The 22,692-nt window shown below is 40.8% G+C and overlaps 3 protein-coding genes and 1 long non-coding RNA gene across 5 annotated transcripts in view; 2 read left to right on the forward strand and 2 right to left on the reverse strand.

The window, feature by feature from the left end:
- The first annotated feature begins 685 nt into the window (after window positions 1-685).
- LOC107217292 lies at window positions 686-4,767 on the forward strand. Its single transcript, XM_015654776.2, has 3 exons — window positions 686-2,715; window positions 3,622-4,263; window positions 4,345-4,767. Exons 1-3 carry the CDS (start codon window positions 1,390-1,392, stop codon window positions 4,507-4,509), a joined length of 2,133 nt encoding a protein of 710 aa, XP_015510262.2. The 5' UTR covers window positions 686-1,389; the 3' UTR covers window positions 4,510-4,767.
- Window positions 4,768-4,909: 142 nt separating this feature from the next.
- Window positions 4,910-9,001, reverse strand: LOC107217237 (spindle assembly abnormal protein 6 homolog). Its single transcript, XM_015654656.2, has 4 exons — window positions 8,623-9,001; window positions 7,681-8,207; window positions 6,859-7,607; window positions 4,910-6,734 (listed from the first exon to the last, which is right to left on the reverse strand). Exons 1-4 carry the CDS (start codon window positions 8,809-8,811, stop codon window positions 6,175-6,177), a joined length of 2,025 nt encoding a protein of 674 aa, XP_015510142.1. The 5' UTR covers window positions 8,812-9,001; the 3' UTR covers window positions 4,910-6,174.
- A 499-nt stretch (window positions 9,002-9,500) lies between these two features.
- LOC107217247 (inositol-pentakisphosphate 2-kinase) overlaps window positions 9,501-22,692 on the forward strand; it is a 43,303-nt gene continuing 30,111 nt past the window's right edge. The window contains exon 1 of the mRNA XM_015654681.2: window positions 9,501-10,092. The gene's annotated coding sequence lies outside the window, so the exon portion shown is untranslated. The remainder of the gene's footprint in view (window positions 10,093-22,692) is intronic.
- On the reverse strand, window positions 12,834-14,411 carry LOC124294557. Of its 2 annotated transcripts, XR_006904446.1 has the most exons (3): window positions 14,004-14,384; window positions 13,768-13,944; window positions 12,834-13,409 (listed from the first exon to the last, which is right to left on the reverse strand). It is a non-coding gene; the product is annotated as an uncharacterized LOC124294557 (long non-coding RNA). The 2 variants fall into 2 exon arrangements; XR_006904445.1 differs by having other exon boundaries at window positions 12,834-13,944; window positions 14,004-14,411.

Here is a 22,692-nt window from a genome sequence, read left to right on the forward strand (position 1 = left end):
CTCCTTTTTGGTATGTCGTGCATAACGCTAGTATTTCGAAACGGTGTATCGAAAACACCTCACTTCATGCACGTTATGCCAAAAAGTATCATGTGACGCACGGAAATCACGATAAAAAAAAAAGCTTACTTTACGCGCGCTGATATGAGAAATAACGTTCGATACGCGTTCGTAATTGTACTCGCTACGTAAAAACTCACTTCACGCACTTGTATCGAAAACTACTATTTCAATGTGACGTCTCAGCTGCGCCAAACCAAAAAGTAGCTCACGTGTGTGTATAGTTGCATATTTTCAGGCTTAATTGTGCATCCACATCCGCCTGTTTATAGGCAACCCATGCTGCTTATCGTGGCGCCACAAGTAGCATGAGTTGTCTATAAACTGGCAGATTCATCCTTACCATTCCCTACATTGTTTTAATATATTATCCGTGACTGGTATCACCGAAGCAGCCCCCTGACACTCACCACTGCTCGTATACTAAAAAATTGTACGCGTTTTGTCCCCGTTTTTTAGTTCCTCTACGTGGCGCTAGTAGACTTCTGACACGCTCGCTGCCCTCGCTGAGTGCTCGCTGACCGCGCGCAAGCTTGTCAGACAACTACTAGCGCCACTAGTAGTGGAAATTGGCGGCAAATCGAGGGACATTTTGCGAACCACTTTTAGCAGCGTGTGTCAGGGGGCTGCACCGAAGTGTTATCAAGCGTAGAATTTTGCTTAGGCGCTATGTGAATCAGTCTTATGATCGAATCTATCACGTGGTTTGTGGGAAGCGACCAATCGAATGCGAAACCGCGGCTCGAGCTTCGGTGCTAAAATTGCATGGCTCAAATACAACACCAATTTTTGAGCCTAGATCCTTAGACATAGTTTTAGCAGTGAAAAATGGCCGAGAGTGTGTGTGTCGATGGCAAACATCATTTAAAGTTAACTAGTCCACCATTCGATCATAGTTCAAGTATACTGCTATAACAGTCGATTGTAGTTTGTGTGTAAATAGACATATTAGCATTAAATAACGAAAAATGTAATGAAAATAAGAGATCGACGTAGAATTTGTAAGGCGTTCACGCATACTGACATAACTTTACTTTGACGTAGTTCCAATGAACTGGACTATGACCAGGTATTAAAACCCAGAAAACAATCCGAGCATAGAGGTAAAAAATATAACAAGCCACATGTAGTACAAATCGGTAATTCCCACCTATATAAACAAAGTTTCTTTAAACCATCACATATTATTTCCAACCCCAATTCCAACGATATCTAATTGCTGCAATGCAATCACTTGAGGTGATTGAAAAATTATGAAAACTAATGATGGAAATGAGAAGAGCAGCGTACAACTAAAAATAAGTACAACCAAAATTGAACTTTGTAAAAATGATTTCGCTGCTCAGAACTGGGATGTTGGCGGGGATCAAAAGAGACATATTTATAAAAGAGTCTTTGCAACAGCAACTGAATGCGAGCGTCATAGAAATGCAAGGCTTTGTCGAGGGGCAGGAAAAGCCTCAAGTGGAAAATTGCGAGGAGGCAAATATGCTGTGCTTCATTATAGAAGCATTGTTCTTGCACGGGCTAAAAGACACTCTTCTGAATCGTGTGACAGAGGCCTTGAGTGGTCCAGACTTTGACGCTATGCCACAGCCGAGCTTCTGGGGGCCACTGCTTGTTTTATCGCACAGACAAATTATTGATCAAATTCAAGGACTTACGCAAATTACAACTGAGGTTGGTTACTGTAGAGCATGGATCCGCTTGGCATTGAATGATGGACTCTTGTCCAGCTACTTTGCGTCGATACGCAGAGACAATTCCGTTCTGAAACCATACTATAACCGTTCTGCCTTTTTGAGGGATCCTGACCTGGCACATGTAGCTCAGAGACTGATCGAAAGTATCGATCACATCCCTTTTCATCTTGCCTGCAATACCAGCTTATTGAACATCTGGTCAAATACGCCATTGCACATGGCTGCCATTTGGTCCCCCACATTGAAGTCTTGTCCAGTTTCTTCGGCAGTTGACATAGCCAAGACTATCAACAGCGAACGTACCCTAACCGACAATTTTGACGAAATTGAATCGGTAAGCTCTATAGGGAGTCTTGATTCGCTGAACAAGTTTAGTATCACGAGCAAAGATGAGATGCGGAAGATTAAACTGGGAAAAGAAAAACGTTTTAGGTCTGGTGTTGAGACTTCGAATACCACGGTTCAGACAAAGGAGACAAGCGAAAAAGCTAGTGAAGAAGAAGAACAAGAAAAAGAACAAGAAGAAGAACAAGAAGTAGTGGTACGGAGAAAAATTGAAAATGGGATAACACTAGATTCCGGTATTGATACTGAGCGTGAAAATGGAAGCAGAGAGGACCTACGGGAAGAGGAGGCAGCTGTAGAACCCGAACTAGCAAATGACGCTGCTGCGACAGGCGGCAATTCTTTAATCGGTCGATTAGGGTGGTCTACTTCTATTGAGGACTTTGAGTCTTCGCTAACTACTTCTGCAATATCAGGAAGCTCCGACGTTGACGCTCCTCACACTCCCGCTGATGCTCGGCCCTATGATGCTTTGATACGAAGCTATAATAAAGGGGCATGCTACGCAGCTACTGCAGACTCTAGTGAGTTTCCCAATAATTGCCTGAGTAGAGTATCGCAACAGGATAATTCAGGTGTGAAGCCAAAGTCATTGGAAGAGGCAAAGGTAAAACATAGTTCTGTACTTATCTTACAATCAGAATGCTACTGTGTATATAGAGCATTCCATGCCAACTCGACTGTCATCAGACCCTTACCATTTTTGACTGTTAAAATTTTTTATGCAATTCTCCCAAATCCAAGAGCGTACTCTGAATTTTTTCAGATTCTTTTAAAGTAAATCTGTTTTACTTACAATTTTTCACATCAACATGTTTAGATTGTAATTCAAAAATTTGAAAACATATTAAAAAATCCTGGTTTACATATATATATGTATATATGTTTCAGCAGCAACCCATAAAATACTGACCGCTTCTAATTGATTAAAAATTCTTTAGCTTTTAGAAGTTCAAGAAAGAGTAGAATAAAAAACCAGCCCACTTTGGATCTAGGCTTGAAAATCTTGACTTCCGACACAATATTTTTGAAAAAATTTTCAGATTTTTGAATTACGGCCAAAGAGAAAATGATTTTATAAAATTATATGTGAAACAGATTTATTCATAAAAATCTCACAATGTTCGAGATATTCTTTTGGAGTTAGGGCAATTACATCAAAAATTTTATTCAAAATCTAAAATGGTGCGGGCCTGACATTGGTTGACTTGGCATAGAATGTTCTATATAGAATGGGACACTGAAAAATCAGGAACACCTTGTGGAATATTGAGTCGTTTATGTCCGACGTTTTTTTTTTTTTTTTGTCATGTTAAAATGCTTTAAAGGACTGTGGACAAACGTTTCTATTTTTACTTCCAAATTTCATTTAATTTTCAACTGATCATTGAGAAACCCTAAACTGCCATCGGTTGGAATAATTACAGTAGGGAACAGAAACTGCCTGCAGAAAAGTGATGTCACTGTTGCATCATAGGGTTAACGTAGTTATCTTCATAGCTATTATTTGCAGGAGGCTGATTTGCAGTCGTTTAATCAGCAGCTGGGGAAATTGAGCCGTGAAAAGGGACTGGACACTCAGAATTACAGTTGCATGAGCTGTGACCATCCTATAGGCATGTCCTTTTCTAAGGCATGGGTTTGCGGATTCACAGGGGAGTATTATTGCACCAACTGCATGGCAGAAGAAGAGTTCCTAATTCCATCGCGTGTTATTCATAACTGGGATCTCAAACGTTATCCGGTTTCCCAAAAGGCTGCTCGATACTTGAATGACTGTCCTGCCCTACTTGACCTCAAGGTGATCAATCCTAGGATATACATGGTAGTCGACGACATCGCCCAGCTGCAGTCCCTGAGAATTCAATTGAATCTGCTCCGTGCCTACCTCTTCACGTGTCGCGAGCCTGTCATAGAATCTCTCCAAAAAAAGGTTGCACCGAGAGATTACTTGTACGAACATGTTCACCAGTACTCTGTTTCTGACCTGGCAGACATACCAAATGGCATAATGGCTCAACAACTTCAGAAAGTCGTCGAATTCGCCAGGAATCATGTAACCAATTGTTGGCTCTGCAGCCAGAAAGGATTTATATGCGAAGTCTGTGACAATCCTAAAGTAATTTACCCATTCGACATGAGCTCAACTTACAGAGTAAGAAATTACACTTAAGATTTCGCAGATATGTCTTCCAATCTTTTTGAGTTCGAAATTTTACTGGAATTATTATTTCAGTGCGCTGCTTGCAATGCTGTCTTTCACATTGACTGCATGAACGCGAGTCATCCTTGCCCAAAGTGTGAGCGTAGACGGAAACGCATGGACCTTCCACTGCTAGACTTGGGCAGCACAGACATGCAGACTGTGTCTGAAACACCTGGGATAATGGCGTCAAGTTAATTTCATTTTAAAAACTAGCTGTTTGTTTTATGTACTGACGATTGTGTAAGAAAAAAGAATCAAGCAAATGGGCGTTTCAGGATGTTTGGAATTTTATAAATTTTATATTCTTATGTGATAATGTCGTACCTTGTTGAAAGAGAATTATTCTTATTATTAAAACTGAACAATTATCCGTCGTATTAATTTACTTATTTATTGTCCATTATCAGAATTTATATAATATATTAATAAAAGCGCATTATTTTATTTTGTAAATGACAATTATTCAATAAAATAATATCCAAGCTTTGCACTGAATTGATAATTCAAACAAGCAATAATAGTTTTATTGCAAATTCATATTTTGAAGCTGGCAAAGACGAAAAAAAATTTTATACGTATATATTATACATATATGTATAATAAAGATTTTTGTTTATTTGATTTGTATGTACAAAAGTAGTAAAATATATAAATTTGTGAAAATATGCTATGTTATAGAATTTACTAATCGTATAAGTATCATTTGTATTTATTTAGTTTAATACTGCTGCTCTATTTGTACAGTGAAATAAATTCATTGTTTTGTTGAATAGCCAAAGTAAAAAAGAGAGTCGTCACCTTCATTACTTTTAACATTTACACCATCCTTAATGTCATAAAACGTACATAATACAAAATAATCATCAACTTACACGAACGATCTAACATATTGTTATAAGATAATGCAGACGAAGTCGAGACACCAAAGGCAGTAAAATCCAACGAGCACTTTTTTTTTAGTTTTCTTTTCTCGATTCAATGGAAGATACACGTGAAATGATGTAGTTCATTAATTCTTTGGTGACTGCTTTGTCGAGCAAAATAAATACCCACGTTCTTTAGAGAGCACAGTTTAGATTTATTCCCTCTTATTTGAACTAACAGTAAGTACGTTTAGTTTGTAACTTTGATCCCTTAAGTTTGATAAAATTTAAAGCTTTTGAATAATAGATCAACAATCGGATCATTGCGCAGAATTATTTTTGTTTTCATCATCATAAATATTATTATATTTGTCACTTTCCCGAATGAAATAATACTTTTCAAACTTGAATCTACACGTAAGAAAATATTGATCATTAAATTTTTTATTAAGCACTAATCATTCTCAAGGAAAAAGCTAACATCATCTGTACGTCAGTTGGTATAAAAATGGCCGTCTCATCTTAATTGTCTAACATTTGGAGTCCCGAAATTCTAAAAGTGTAATATCTAATATTGTACTAAATAAAACTATCTACAAGTCTTATCACTTAACAGCTAAGCGTCTTCTATTTCACTTTGTGGAGGAATACTATCTTTATGTTAATGGAATAACTACACTTATACACGTCGACACAGTGTGGTATACGCGGAAATGTACCGAATATGAACCGAAAAAGGTCTACCTGTTAAGAAATTGCGCCTTACGAAATCAAACGTTGCAAAATAAATCATGTTGCAATATTACGAATGACAAGGGTGAAGAGTTCTCTCTTCATAATAAATAATTATAAAAAATGGCCGCTGCAAATGTTCAATAATTTCCGGTATGCCCCAATGTTTTGAACAAAAGGATAATCCTAGCTTAAAAATAATAATAAAGTTATAGGTACCATTGAAAAGTTTTCACATCTCCTCATATTCTCTTTCTAGTTCTAGCTAGTGCGAAGATTTTGGGAAATAAGCAGATGGTAGAAGTGGTTTGTCCAAAACTGCTCGTCTTAGGCCACCCTGCATCACTCCCATTGCACTCTTAGATCTTGTATTCCCAACGGAAAGGGGAGGATTATTGTTCTCCGCAATCGTAGGCAATGACGCCGTCGTGGTAGCAACTCCAGCACTGGGCAAAGCTTTGCTCAATATATTTCCTCGGTCCAACGGCGTACTGGTGCATGTTATTTGCCCAGTTTTGTTGAATGCAGCCAAGCTACTTGTTGTATCCGTAACCCCTACACCCATATTCCTCGCTGTTGTGCGTGCGGTTTGATTTATATTCGGATTTTGAACTATTGGGTTTCTCAAGAGGTGGCCAGTCAGAGGAACGCTAGCCTGGGGCCCATTGGAATTAGCTGACCGAGCCTCGAATCTTGTCGGGAAGCTCTTGCTCGTCCTTGGCAAAGTCAACTGCACAGAAGGCGGCACCATTATGGGTTGCCCAATTGTTGAGGTCTGTCCAGACGATTGGTTATCGGTTAGTCGTCGGTTCAGCCAGCTAATAACTGAAAGCAAAGGATGATTTTTAGATTTCCGGTTTACTATTACAACTACGACAAAATCTGATGAAGAGAAATTATAATTCAATCTTTTTTATGAATGTTTTCTTGAATATCTTTGCTAACCTACCATTGTCATTATTTTTTATTATTTTATCTTTTTCTTCCAACTGTGATTGCAAAGCTTTAAGCTGTTCTTTCAGACCTTCGGCAACAGCCTTGGCTTCCCTAGCTTCTTTAGAGCAGGCTTCCATTTTGCTATCGAGTTGTCCAACTTCTTTTTGCTTAGTATCCAGCAGACGTTCCTGTTCTAAAGCAATGCTTGTTCTGAGCTTGAGCTTTGACTTAATGGAGGCTAGCTCGTTCTGCAGCTTGGTTAATATTTCATTAGCTTTGACCAGCTCGTCGGTTAGACTTTTCAAAGAGTTCTGTTTTCTTTGAAGCTGACCATCTTTCTCAGCTATCAAATCTTCTAGGTGCTGCTTCTGCTCCTTACCTGTTTTTATCATTTCCGTGTGTTTAGTAAGTAGGATACATTTATCCTTTATCTCCTGTTCAAGTACTGCAACTTTCGTCTTGAGGTTGTTCACCATTTTGTCCCTTTCATGGTAATCAACGTCAAGCTTCGAGTTCTGTTTTCTCATAAGTGCCAAGTCTCTCTGAGCTATGCTCAGCTCTTTACCAACAGTCTGGAGCTGATTTACCTGCTCCTTGTTACTTGCTTCTGCAAGCGAAAGCTTCTCGTTTAATGCAAGATTGCGTGTCCTCAGCTCAGCAAGCTCTGTATGCAGCTGCTTCAGTGTTTCCCCATGCCTCTGTTCTAGCTCAGACTTCTCATTTTCTCTAAGACGCTGAAACTCTGAGGTGGCTTGTGCGAGTCTGCAAACAAAATTTATCTGTATTAATCACCTATGCAGGTAACATAGGGGAATTTTTTTCTTGTAATATTTACTTGTCTTTTTCAGCACTGATTTGTTGCGAGGTATGGATCTGCATTTGGTTCATGTCAGCCTGATATTTTTGCTTAATTTGTTCCAGTTCCTTGGTTTGAACCTCCAGTTTCTTGGTCAGGTCATTCAGCCTGGTTTCCATACTGCCAATATCTTTGTCTTTTCGAAGGCAGTTTTCCTTGAGCTGTTTTATCTTCATGGCCATATGGACCTTTATGTCCGTGTCACTGGACGGGGCGATGTTCAAGCTGAGATGACACAGATGCTTGAAGTTGTTCGTTTCAACGAGCTTAAAAGTCCAGTCACCTGCCTCTTCTGCCAGCAGAAGAAGAAACTTTGGGGGATTTTTTGCAACACCGGAAAGAGGTATTTGGCATTGCTCCAAAAGGCATATCAGCTGTGTTGCAAAATTATCAAAGTCTACAAGCAGACCCTGCTGTGCCTTGAGCACTTTGAAGTCATCGTCATTTACGAACAGCGAATAAAGAAAACAAGGATCGTCGTCATCGGAAAGAAGAACGCACAAACTCTGTTCGTGAAATAAGCAAAAATACAGAAAATATTAAAGGAGGAAGTCAAGAAATAAAAATTTCAAAACGGAATAATTAAAACATAAATGCAACTATTTTGACATCCTTAACAGCGACTGTAGAACCTTAGTTGAGAATCAACTGCAACTTGTTAATTATCGTGAAAACGCAGCGCATGACAATTGAATCAACAGTAACTTAAAAGATGAGAAATTCATGGGTAAAGAAGTATAAAAGCAAGGTGATTAGAAAGTTGACGTTCAGTTGATTCAAGAGACAAAAAAAATGCCTAAATAGATTCTACATTCGCTGCCCTAGGCTCTTAAGGATTGGTATGAGACGCGGAAGAAGCGCGAGTAACAGTTGTGTGGATGTTGCAACGAGGTTAAAACGAAGCATATCTCGGTCACATACCTTGCGACAAACAGGGCTGATTCCAGCATGAATTTCGACATTGACACGAAGGTCTCTTTGGCGTTCTTCTTTGTGCTGAGGTTTGATGTAAACCCTTTGAACTCTCGTGTAAAGAATCTCGACATTGTTGAGTTGGAGACCAGGATCACCGATCATCCCACCCCCCGCAATGTTGTTCAAATAATTCATGACAATCAGAGCTTTAATTAACCGCTGCCGATAATATCGGCGACATGTTAATCTTTTCCGATCTACTTCGCATTTCTCAACTCACATCACTATTTACATTAATTTTTTAAACCCGCTCAAAACAAATCCCTTCAATTCTTTGCACACGACGCAGGCGTGCTGCTGGTGCTGCCACCGCCTCAGCATGCACATGAACCACAAACCCACCCTAAACGTTGACGTCGCGGGTTCGTAAAGACAGGCATAGTAAGGCTCCTCCATGGTGAAGATGGTCTAATAGCGATATTCTTTTTTTTCCGATGGTATGGAAATGAAATTCACTTCACCTAGAATCCCTATAAAACATCAAGCCAGAAAGGAGCTTCAGAAAGTTTGCTTGCGTTCGCGTTTTTCATGCAACGACTTAGTAGTACCCTCTGACTCGAAATAGATTTTTCCAGTGGACAACACCACTGATACACGACACGACGTTTGTGGATACATTATCAACACGTTTTCGTCATCAAAAATTAAGCCCAAACATCTGTTTCGTGACAGAGGACGCTTCGAAATCGGGGACAGGAAAAACGCTCTCAGGATTCGTTCGAGGCTTATTCTCCGTGGTCGAGCGTCGAGAGGATTGCAACATTTACCGACAGGCGGCATCGCAAATTGATTGTATAAAAAAGCAATCAGTTTACCTCCGATCACAGTCGCACTTTGTGTTTCGCGGCGGATTGTTGTAACCCGGAACAAAATGGACAACCGTAAAGCTGGAAGTGTCGACAGAAAATTTGCTTGAGTGCGAGCCGTGCATAATCTTCTCTCTTCTATGTTTGAAAATCAGAGCTCGAGATCTTTTTACTGTGACCATTAATAGACGCGAGGGAACGCGGCTGTAATATTTGCGAATGATTCGTGCCATCCAAGATCTAATAAGTTTCCCGCGCGTGTAACAAATCCTAAATCTAATTGGCAGGTTCCGCTGGAGCCGACCAATCTACGCGGCGATCGCGACTGACGTAACGCATTGCGCGGGATCTTCCTGAGCTGCGATTGCAGTTGCCATGCCTGTGCCATGCGTCTGATAGTGTTCAGTACGAACGAGAGCGAGCAGGAAAAACGGTGGTACAATGCCCGTTGCGATACGAGTGAATCAGGCCAGCATAACAGTGGAATCTGTGGGAGTTGGTGACGTGCGATTGTTGGCAAGTTGACCGCCCCGTTTTTTCGTAACAGTGGATGTTGGGCTTATCGAAACAAAGACGGTGTCAATGAACGGGCGTCAGATTCAACGAGCAGGTAAGCGGTGTGTTTATTTACCCAATTCTAATGACCCGCGTATTAACGCCAGGGTACATACTTCTCTGCGAACATGGCTCACCGGCGAACTGATATATTTATATACGTATATATACATACACACGATATGTATATGCATATACTTATATAAAGGTACCAATACCGGTCATGCTCGAAGTGACGTGGGCGTCTGTCTGGCGGTCGTGTGTCAAATATTGGGGTGATTTCAAGCCAAGTCATTTATCGACCTTTAAGCCCCACGAATCCATCAATGATAGATAGTGATAATGAATCTTGTTCTGGAATATCTTGTTTGTTACTGTGATGGTTAGTTCGACAATCGAAATTCAATTGACAGATATAAATTTAGCTCCTGGATGACACAGCCACTATCAGGCGAAATAAATTAGGGCAGTTGTTTATCGATGGAGGAATTCGCCTCGGATGATGAGACTCATGAATATAAATAAATGTGAACGGAGGTGACCCATTTTCTCATTCAGACATAATACGTGTTATGTAATATAGGTATAATAAAGTATACGCGACTTGCAGTTAAATGGTTTGACGTTTCTGTAGGAATTATCCAACCAGCAGTTGAACGGATACCCGGTCCCTATGTTAGTTATCTGCTGAAGGAAAAGAGGATTCCTCGCTTCTTGTATTTTTCCACGCAGTGCTGCCACTATCCGTCATATTCGGAACTGCGAAATTCGTGTACGGTGAATAAATGAATGCGAACAAAATTTTCATCTGCACATAATTGTGTGCCAACATGTACGATGCGTTCTCTTGAAACATTCAAATTTGAAGTTCACACGCCTTTTATGCCGTTCGTTACCTTATTATTTAAGAGAGGATTCCCAAACGATAAAACTTATCGAGGCTTTTCATTCAGTCGCCGACGCTTCTAAGTAACTTTTTAATGTTTTATTGTTTCTGTTATGCCGCAAACAATATAAGCGGTACGAAGTAGTGAAAAGGAATAAAAAAATTTACGTGTTTCGGATCGTATCTATATAATTACAGTTGGTTGTCAGCGATGAAATGCTGTAACAATATTTATATTGGAGCGTTCATTGGCTTTGAGGATATCGCCATAGCTGGATTACCATTTGCGGTTTTGGTTGAAAAGTAGAGGAAATAGGATGGCATCAGTGGCTATCAAAGCAAAGTCATCGTGTGCACGTTTGCACGTAGGCGAGTAAACTTTCGTCTTGATGTCATATTATCGTCCTACACTTTTTGAAAATGATCCGATAACTCGATCGGATATTTAAGATCGACAGTGTCGCATCGCTTCACGGGCAATGTCTGTACAAGTTTTCCGTGCTGTTGATTAAAAAAATTTTAATTGTATGCAGTTTGTGCATTACGTAGAGTGTGTACCTACAGAATGCCTAAAATAAATATTACAACGTAATAATAAGTAAGCAAATGAAAACATAGATTTGTAATTTTTTATCGATATTCTTTTGCGCATTTCTACAAGGTTTTTTAGTTGTTTGACAGAACTCAGACAGATTCGCCATCACTTATCACTGATAAAATTGTATGTGGTATTATAACCGACTACTGAAAGTGCAACTATAAAATGAGGTTGAAGTTAGTAACGTTGATGTGACAAAACGTTAGGGAAAATGTCGTCAATTTGGCAATTTTATAATGATTTTGAAAGATTAGAGTTTTAAAAATATGACAACGTTTTTGCTTCATTACAATTTACTGAATTTCAGAAAATTCAGAAAATCCTTAAGTTCCGGAAAAGTTATTTTTACTAGACACCCATTGTTACGCTAACGTTACTAACTTCAACCTCATAATATAAATCGTAACGAAGATGTTGGGGTTGTCTCCTCTTTATGATTCTTAAACAGCTATTGAATTGTGAATATTTCTAAGACTAGCCTCACGGACGACATCGAGGATCGTAAGAGCTATGCCACCGAACGTTAAATTTTTCAGATATCAACGTCTAACATTACCCGCGGTGAGTTCATGGTTAGTAAAATACATGAGTCGAAGTGGCAAATCAAGGCAAACGACTAAAATATGCTTGCAAAAAATTCCGACCTCTCTTCTTTCGTGACCATCCCGTGTCTATTATATTATCATGTCATAGAAGATCGAATAATCCAAGAACACGTGGAAAACCTTGCCCATGTATACATCATACACACACACACACACACACACACACACACACACACACACACACACACACACACACACACACACACACACACACACACACATGGGTGTAAAAGTTTCTGCTAAGAGCAATTACCAGTTTTGTGTGTCTTGCGTCCATTTGCTTTTCTTTTACCTCTGTATTTTGCGCACCGCGCCGCATCGATTCGCACGAAGGATAATTGCGGGCAGCTGCTATGACGAACATGAGGCGAAATTTCGGTGTAGAAAGTTTTTGTGAGCAGCGACGGTGCTATTATCTCCATCTGAGTCAGATGACACGACAGCACAGTTCGCCTTGCTGCGTGTCCAGGGTGAGCTGAGCTTGCCTGGGATATTTCAGACTCTGATGTTACAGACCGGATGTGCTCGACCTTTGAGAAGCAAAAAGGATTTACCTCGCTACCTGTTAAGCTCAACAAAGAACCGTGGCTTGACCGTTCCTACGCGTTTGGATTTGTCGAAATTCCATTTTCGTTTGCTGGGTAAAACGGCCCCAGCTTAAACTTACTCGAAATTTGCCTTTCTGTAAAATATAGACGTGCTAAAGATTAATGTCTCATTACTGTTTATTTCTCCTTCTCACTTGAGGCCTTGCTTATATATTACTGTTATAAACCTGCATAGTGTTGATTGTGTCAAGAACATTTTCAAATTGTTAGTTTCAACAACCTGGTATATGTGTAGGTCGAAATATTTTATCTAGCTATGTTATACGTACAATAGACGTCACTGAAACAACTACTTTATATGTTCGCATCGTTTCTTCCGTGAGACGACACTGGCCTTCGGTGTATTCTGACTTTTATTAGTAGGCATTATTACGCACGTATGCGTAGAGGTGTGCGGATACCTCGCTAAAAACGAGTCGTTGAACAATCCATATTTTTATGAAATTATATCGCGTAAAAAAAAATCATTAGAGAACATTGAATATACTGCCGAGGTTATGCGAGCCTGCTTTTCCGGTTCTTTTCATTCTACAGCAGAAAGGCTTTATTAAGTATACATGTAACGTGTAGGTGTAGACATAAGTGTCGATTTACCTGACCCCTCATGTCCCGTTTAGTGCGGAGGCGTCAGATAGATTTCTAATAACGATGGCGCCCACGCTAGGGTCTGTTATACTGTGGATCAGGTACAATTATTCATATAGAAACACGTCCATAGATCAATCTTTCTCGTCATTTGGAATATCTCGCGAAGAGTACGTGGGTTTTAAAGTTTTGTTATTTTCTCCTCAACAAGTTCATCAAAATCTTTATCGGTCGATTACTCGTAAACACCCGTTACTTAATGATAAACATATACATGGTCTTCTTAGAGGCTTTTAAGTATTTGCCCGAAATACGTCGACTTCGGAATAGAAAATTATTGAAAGTTCATTGAGTATTACAGGTAAAAGAGAAAAAAAAAGAAAAAAAAAAGACGAAATGTAGTCTTGGAAAGGGGAAGTACAAAAGTGCTGTTTAAAGAGAGATGTACCATAATAGATGCGAGTGCCTTCCCGTAGCCATGGCCCCTCCTCTACTTCGGCGACTTGGCAACAGCGCAACCGTCCGTGAGGCTAACGAACGGCATTGCCAAATCTCTGGGGGCCACTCTGACGGTGGGGAAGTTTCAGCCGAGGCTTCAAACTTCTCTCCGCGACCCTCGCAGCCTCTAGCCACAATCGTTCGATAAAATTTGATCATTGAATTTAGAAATTTTGGAATATTTACCTTTGTTCGTCGACTGCGGGATAGCTTGATGCGTTAAGCATTTCTTCCTACACTTTCAATTTACTGCCTTTTTTAATAATTCAATCTTACGTATGTTGTTTCTACTTTCGGTCTTCAGTTGTTTTTGTTTCGTAATCCTTTGATCGATTTTTTTACTTTCGGTAACCGTAAGTCGGTCCAAATAAACATGTGGGAAATAATATTTTTCGATACTAGTGCGCGAAGGTGGCAATGCCCGCACAAGCGTGAAGGCGCAGCACGAACCCGTAGACGAGTTGAAGGGCGAGTGTGGCGCATTCACGCGAGATAAGCATTGCCAACTTTCGCGCGTGTATCGAACTCTATTTTTTGCTACACCTGTAACGGAAAGTCAGACATACACGATTATATTTACACGAAACCACGGCACGATGTCTGTTCAGTGACGATGTCGAGCACAGCAAAGAGTGACAAACTATTCCATTGGTGGCGCTGGTGCAGCTGTTTGCGAAATGCGCAACTGTGGATAAAAGCGCGACCGTCTTTTTCGCACACCGCTAGCAATGCGCGAAAGTTTTTCCCGCACACATGTGTAAAAGACTACTTTCGGTGCTTGTAAATGGTGCATAAAAATGGACTTTCCGTGCAGGTGTTGCAAAAAAATATTTGTGACCGAATGTGAAGTGCTGTTCAGGCAAGTGGCTGGCTGGGGGGATAGCCGTGTTGCTAGACTAACGATATGATTAAGAACTTAATTTAAATCACGCAACATCGCATGTATTATTTAGCAATTATGTTTCGATTTAGTGTGCTCAAATTCGTATAGTAAGAATGCTTATACGGCGCCTCTGTTAGCGTTTCAACAGTTCAACATTGTTGCCACATGAACAGTGATGAAATTTGGTTGGCGATATTTTGGCGAAAGTAGACCCGACTCGGTACCACGAAACTGAGTTCAGCTGTTTTTTTACGACCAAATGCGTGGAAGAAAATGAACATACGATATTGTCTCTAATCCTAGCTTTAAAGTTGCCAACTTGTTCGATTTTTGCATTCGAGTAATGTTTCAAGAACAATGCTTGCAGAGAATACGAGCTCGTAAAGCTCGTAAAAGAGCACATTCTACTCAAAACTGCAGGAAACGAGAGAGTCATCAGGTTTTTCGGTGAAATATACTTTGTAAAATGTAGAATTTACTCTGAAAACAGCGAAAACCATTGTGTGCAGACCAAAAGTTGCTACATTTATGGTAAAAAATACAGTTGAAATGTTCATTTTCTATTAGCTTGAAGTTAGTAACGTTAGCCTTACAATGAATGTTTAGGAAAGATCGTTTTTTCGCAACTTGAGTATTGCCCGACATTAAGTAAACCGTAATGAAGCAGAGTCGTTCTCATATTTTTAAAACTCAACTCTTTCAAAATTATTCTATAATGGCAAAGCGGAGATTTTTTCCCTAACGTTTCGTCACGTCAACGTTACTAACTTCATCCTCGTTATTTTTTACCAAAAACCTTTTCTGACCCTCTCTTTCTGCAACTTTGAATAAAACCTGCTCTATTATTCTTTCCGTGTAAGACGTAGTATAGGTAATCGTCGTGGTATAATTATAGGAGGAGTAGACGTGTGTAACAGACCTACCCTCACTTATCGAGTAATTTTTACGTCACACCCATTTTTGGCCAAAGTCACGATACTATCATCAGGCAATATTTATGCCAGGAAAAATAAACTATAGGGGTCTGGGAATGTGAATTGGAGTTTACTTCGCGTAGTTATTATTATAAACACGAATGCTCAGTATGGGTCGAACTGTGAGACGGCTTCGGCTGTTCGTGACCAGCCAAGGAACCGCCATGTTGCGGCCTGCAGTGCTCCAAAAAATACGAGTTGAGTAAAAAGCCTTTCACATCGGAGCAAGATGGCCGAACCTGGATCGGATCATCGCATACAACTCATGTTTCGTTGTAAGATACAGGCTTACCCTTGGTAACGCGAGCCTTACGCAGGAATATAGTAGATGCGACACAGATCCACGTCAATAAACTTTCGCGTTAATATCCCTTCTCCACATAACATGTTGCATATATTTTACTGACAGATTATCAACAGCGTCGTAAGCGGTTCAAGTATTAACAAGGGATTAGGTCCATCGTAAACTCGGTAGATAAAACAAGAAAACAAAGAAAAAAGCTCAAAAGGTAAATGAACGTGAAACTGTCCAAATCTTGTTACGATTTTTCAAATTTTTTCAAATTACATTCATCTTTCTTCTAATTCGTTTCCGTCCAAGTAAAATTCTTGCTATGCACCGTCGGCCCTCTCGTTTTACGAACTCGGGGATAGTGGAACAGGCAGGTTGAACAGAATGTTACAGGGTCTGGCTTCCGCTTGGCAACAACGCGACGCCTACCGCCGTCTGGGTCGACCGACCTCCCTCTTTCCTGTCCCTCGGTGCTTGCCGTAGCGTGGCTCCCACCGTCGAGCTCACGAGTCACGAACTGATGTCGGATTACACCGAGACACGTACTGTACAGAGAAACGCTGTTCCGTATGCGGTATGCGTGTGTTGTATTACACGTTAAACCTTACAGAACTGGAACTTGGAATGATTTCGATGGTGTGTTATACAGATTTAGTGCGTTACGAAGTCAACAACGAATTTAGATACAAATCATTCTTTCCGTGAGCTTTGCATTGTCATTGATCCATTCCTCGTCCGCAACCAAGAGTAGGTACGGATCTTGCACATTATAGCGCTTGGCCAATCACCGTCTAGAGACTTTTTACGTAGATGTGATTTTTCTCAGACGCAGTACTACGGCCTACTCGATGCGCGTCACGTTTCCTGCCTTCTCCCTCTACTTCACTTCTGTTTACAAACCGAAGATCAGGCGACACTTACCCATATGACATTTTGTAAATGGCCTGAGGCTTTAAGTCGTTGTTTTCGTGACGCTAGGCCAATTTTGTCTCCTAGCGGTGAACTCATGTTGGAAAATTCGAAGTAATGGCACCTGTCTAATGCTTCTTTACTGATACTGGGCAAACATTGGCTATCGATATCACAATTAGTAGAAAGTTTCACTGTGCGTAGGACTTGAAGAGTATTTAAGGGAGCGTTTTCGGTTACAAGAGAAATGGAAAAAATACTGCTATACATCGAGAATTACACAGGAAGCGCGATCTTTCCCCAATCTAAGATCACATCTATCATTACGCACTTCGCGTTTATTATTACTTTATTGTCAGTGCAACACGCATAGAAAAATTGACTACGTGTTCGACAGATTGTTTATCAAACACAAGTAACTGATGAGTGGAAAGTTCAACTAATTGAACTAAACTACTTAAAACTCGACCAAAGTGCAGTTATCCGCGTCACTTCATCGACCGACCGTTTATAGTTGGCGTTAGAATAATCAAGGCTAGACGATTTATAAATTTGAAAGTGACGTGTTTTAACGAATAGCCGTGATTAATGCAACTCACATTAGCTTGAAACTGATACTTATGCGGAGAGGCTCTCTCTGGAAGCTGAATTCTGATATTCGTGGCGGTAGCGAACTCGCAGCTGTCAACACGAGGCACATCACCTCGAGTACCTACATTGGCTCGCTTCAAGAGCTCTGAAGCGTTTTGAAGCTATCTTCCGCAAATTCCTCGACGCAATCTAAAAATTGCTGTACAATTCGTAGGAAAAATAGCCAGAATCGCCAATCAATCGTGCAAGAGGGTTAGATTCAAGACAGGAAATGGAACGTTCCACTTACGGGAGCAACTCCAGAACCTGTTCATCTATGAACGCCAGTTACCAGTTGATCTTATTATTTTGCACAGAACTACTGCGAGTTCAAAACTCGTCATGTATTCCAGGGCACAAGTACGGAACACCTATCATGCTTACCTGTGTGAACTGCAAGGAGGTCAAGAGAGCTACCCACCCACTGCTAGATTCGCGAGAATTACAGCGTTGGTATGAATGCAGGAGAAGGTTGTCCACGTGTATTCGCAACGCGCAGCCCATTGGCCGTTTGACCTACGTTGTCCGTTTCGCTAATCGATCGCGGGGGGTCATTGTCTCTTATGAGATGAACTCGTCTTAGCATTGATCGCAGGATAGATAAGATCATGAGCGTCTAAGAAATGGCTCGATAGCCATGATGACTAGTGAATCTGTATACCAGAAATTTCTAGTGAAGTGAACCCTCGAGGCCACTTACCGATTCTCTCAGCTGTATCAAGCTGGAACGGTTACATTCCAAAATTCACATGTCTTCAATGAAATAATCAAGGACTAACTGAATGACCTATTTTTTAATTCAATGCTCCACGTTTTTTCAAAGAAACCTGCGGCAGTGCATGTAACCGCCACGCTTAAAAACAACGGTATCGAAACGACATTTTGAAAGGCTGATCGGGCCAGAATTAAAGACTCATTAAATATTTTTAGCAAGCGAACCCTAGGCGAGACACGCCCCCCGAAAACCAAGTACAGTGCAGTATCTCCACCGTGGCCACGTACATATTTTTCAAACGCCAGATCTTTAACAGTCAACAAAATCCATCACAGGAGCCTTTGCCAGTAAATAAGAGGAGGATCGCTCGAAACTATAATCTTCGGCCACGGTGGAAATACTGCACTGTACTCGATTTTCGGCGGGCGTGTCTAGCCTAGGAGTGACTTGCAAAAAATGTTTAATGAGTCTTTAGTCCTGGCCCAAATAGTTTTTCAACATATCTTTTCGTTCCCGGTGGTTTTGGCGTAGCAGTTCTACGTTTATCTCGGGGTGGCATCGCTACAGGTTTCGCTAAAAAACGTGGAGCATCAAATGCGAAAATAGGGCATTTAATTAGCCCTTGATTATTTCATTCAAGATATGTCAATTTTCGAATGTGGCGACTCCAGCTCGATTTAGCTTATGTTTTCGACGTTTGCGCACGGTTACGTAGAAACGTGGGATCCGAACTTCAACAATACGTGTACCGAATGGATGTTGCGCATCGAGCGGCCGGCAGCACCAACTTATGCAGCCTGGATACATACCAACTTACTACCTTATTGCCTTATAAGCGCCTCAATGCTCTAACCGTGCCGGTTAAGACCGGTTCTTGAATCAATCTTGATTCTTGCTGATACTAACGTATGTATACCGTAGATACAGACACAACTGCGTTTATTATAGTACAGAAGAGGGATTAGGCACAAATCTATTCTCTTAAAATTCGAAATCTGTTCCAATAGGTAATACAGTTTCTACATCTATCTATAATTCTCTAGTGCTTTGACCGATGTGCCGTGTACTATGCATCCTAAGACGAGGAGCTTATGTCGACTCAATTACCAAGACAGTACTCACTTACTGGCTGTGGTATAATACTTTGTAAATATACACAATTATACTGAACATCATTGAAATTTGCATGTTCCGGAATATTTTTTAAACGATTGTCACAGGTGAATATCGGAAACTCACCTCAAAGGTCTGCGCAGCGTCACGCGGGGATGACGAACGAAAGTACTATCGTCATACAAGATGGTTTATACCTTTGATGCTGCAACTCCAATTTATAAAATGAATTACCTGCATAGAACAGGTTACTGCAACAATTGAAATGTGACTTTCGCCGATCATGGATACACCCCAGTTATAAGCTGCTTAGCGTCCTTTTTTACCCTATATCTACTCCTTCGTTCAATTTTGTCGCTCCTTGTTTAAAGCCGTAAAATACTATGAATTTTCCAAAATGCACCCGTGTCCTGGTCAAAGTCGGGTCCTTCTTTTCTGTCGACACCAATTCACCATTCAGAAATATATACATATAAATACGTGCATGCACGTTTCTTCGCCTCTCCCAAGCGTATTCATAGCACGCGTGTGTGGTAAATGTGCAGGCTATAGTAAATAGCTGCTATGAGGGGGTCGATTGGGTACAGAAGCACGTCGAGTAGAGCCTGGCCAGCTGTCGCGTCTCTCCCAGAGTCTCGCAGCCGTATTTTGCCCCCCCCCCCCCCCCCCCCTCCCCCCACACGCACTCACACCAAACTCGCCGCGTGCAAGGCTACCCCCTCTCTCTCTCTCTCTCTCTCTCTCTCTCTCTCTCTCTCTCTCTCTCTCTCTCTCTCTCTCTCTCTCTCTCTCTCTCTCTCTCTCTTTCCTTTCCGCTCTACGCTTCAGAAAGCCGCGCGCGCGTGATGTGTTTGATGAAAACTCATATATGTTCCTATCGAGACGAAAAGAACGCTCGACGATAAACTCTAACGAATTCTTCTCTTCTGGTCCTGTTACAGAAACTTGCGTAATTCTCCAAAGATTGAAGGAGATAGATCGGGATAGATTGATGGATCAGGAGTTTCAGGCGAGGTGTTGATTTTACTTCATATTTGTTGAAGATAATTTTTTTTATATTGATGTATTTTCATTCTTCTTCATGGGTCTAAGTGTTACCACTACGGAAACCTGCTTCATTAGATAACAAATTGAATTGTGAAGAAGATAAAGTTGTGCATATCAGATATTTGTGCGAATCCGATCACCCCGTATGTGGGTATAAATATAGATTGCTTGTTGCTGTACTGTTATGGCTCACTCCGGCGGGCCAGACGCCAAGCTCGGAAGCGGAGTTACGTTAGCGATTTACAATTAAATGTGTATACATACGTAAATACATATACGGGGTATCCCAAACTCACTGAGGAAGTCAGAATCATCGATAACCCAGAAACAAGTTTCTCGAAATTACGCGAGTAGAAAGAAATCAGATGGCGAGTGGGTGTCAAAAATCACGGTGTTTAGGGCTTGGCAGTTGACAACTCATCGTAAACTATAACTCCGTCATTTCTTTTGTTTATTTCTGTACTGGAATTATAGAATAATCTTAGTATATTCAGAATATATGTTCTGTGACTTCGTTTGCACAAGTTACCATCGCTTGCGTCTGACCCGCATTTGCAGTATGTATTCCATCATGCTCAAGTGCCCTCGGAGCGCCTACATAACTGAATCGGGCAAAATGAACGGGAGGAAATCAAGCAACGACGCGGATCGGTCGCACGCAATCAGCGATCTGTGCGTTCTCGTCGCTCCAAGCCTGCTATGGAACCTGTTTTAAATCTCCCTCCAGCACCGCCTCCTCTCCTTTCCCCATGTTTCTCTCGCCCCCGGCCGCCATGGAAGATTGACGCTTGCTACAGGCGCTCCGGCTTCACGCTCCACGCACCCAAGCATCAACTGCTACAAAAGAAAATGAAAAAGACAATTCGGTGAGACCGAGGCTCCGGGCATCGTTCGAGACGAGTTGCCCGTGTAAGACACATCGCATCAGCAACTTCTATGCTTGCTTTGCTTACTTTTGCGCACGCATGAGATTTCAGATGTACCACGCGACCCGCGTTTATTCCACTAACTGCAGGGAAAGTGGCTCTGCGTTTTGTGTGGGTGTAGATAAGATTCGATTCTCGTTTCCGCATCTGTAACGTGTCGACGTAACTCGGGCAAACTAGAATAACAGAGACCGAAGTTGCTTGCATTTTCTCTTCCGCAACCAAAGATAGAATTGTGAACAATTCGGAAGTTCACATCGAAAATCTGCCCCTCCGTTATGGTAGGTACCTATAGGAAATCACATGTGAAAAATCCTGTGATTCTGATATTCTATAAACTATTCCTGGATGTAATATTAGCGCAGCAGTCGATCGATATGAAAATAAGAACCCATGGAATGCCGATCGAATTAGCAAACCAAATTTTGCACTTTTTTCGTTTCTGAGTTATGAAATCGTTTTAAACTTTCAAAAATTATCTAACTCACAATTGTGCTTGTCTGGTCAATTGGGAAAGTTCGCAAAATTCATGGGAACATTATGTAAATATATTTTCAACTGATCCTCTCTCGCTTTGAGGTTATGACACGCTACTGTATATTTGAATACTAAATTGTTTTGTATTTGTTTTTTTTTTTTCATAATTTGCAGAACTTTTCTCACTGAATGGATAGGCGTGATCATGGACCTTAGCATTTCTCAAAGTTTGAAAAAGATAATTTTATCCCATGAGAAATGCGATTTTAAAGTAAGACGCGCTGGACTTATCGATAAAACTTGAAGGTCTAACATCCGGTGGAGGAAATGATAAATTGACAAGAATCTGGATTAGGCTTTCCGTCGATACAGTCAGTTGGTCAGCTGCCGCTTCCGGCGGATGAAACCCCTAGAAAAGTGGCTAAACTACAGGACGTATGGCAACATCGCGTTACGACACGCCTGCCAGCACAGTCTGGCAATCTCGAGAAAAATTTAATGGAAATCGTCTGACGTGATAGTAGCGTAAAAGGCTACGCCACGTTACGAGGATACGAGGAAGATTGATTGAGTAACAAGATTAAAATCATAAACACGCTGACTGTGCGCTGGCTATACATATGACAATATATAGGAAAACACAGGCGCTTAAACCCGCGGCTATAATATAGGAATTACGTCGGTCATCCTGAGTCGAAAACACAGAAGTCCTTGCCAAATTGATGCGTAGTTATGTTTAGGAAGGTATAACATTGGGGAAATATGCAAAGAGTGAATTTCAATGAAAAGATATTTTTGTCAGTTGGTTGGAAAATCGTAAACAAAACATTCGATTTGCATACGTTGAAACTATAATAATTGCAGATTGCACTTTCGTCTCGACTTTCATGAACCTCCAATAAATACTTG

Source organism: Neodiprion lecontei, chromosome 5 (genome assembly GCF_021901455.1).
Source record: "Neodiprion lecontei isolate iyNeoLeco1 chromosome 5, iyNeoLeco1.1, whole genome shotgun sequence".
In the NCBI taxonomy this organism is placed as follows: domain Eukaryota; kingdom Metazoa; phylum Arthropoda; class Insecta; order Hymenoptera; family Diprionidae; genus Neodiprion; species Neodiprion lecontei.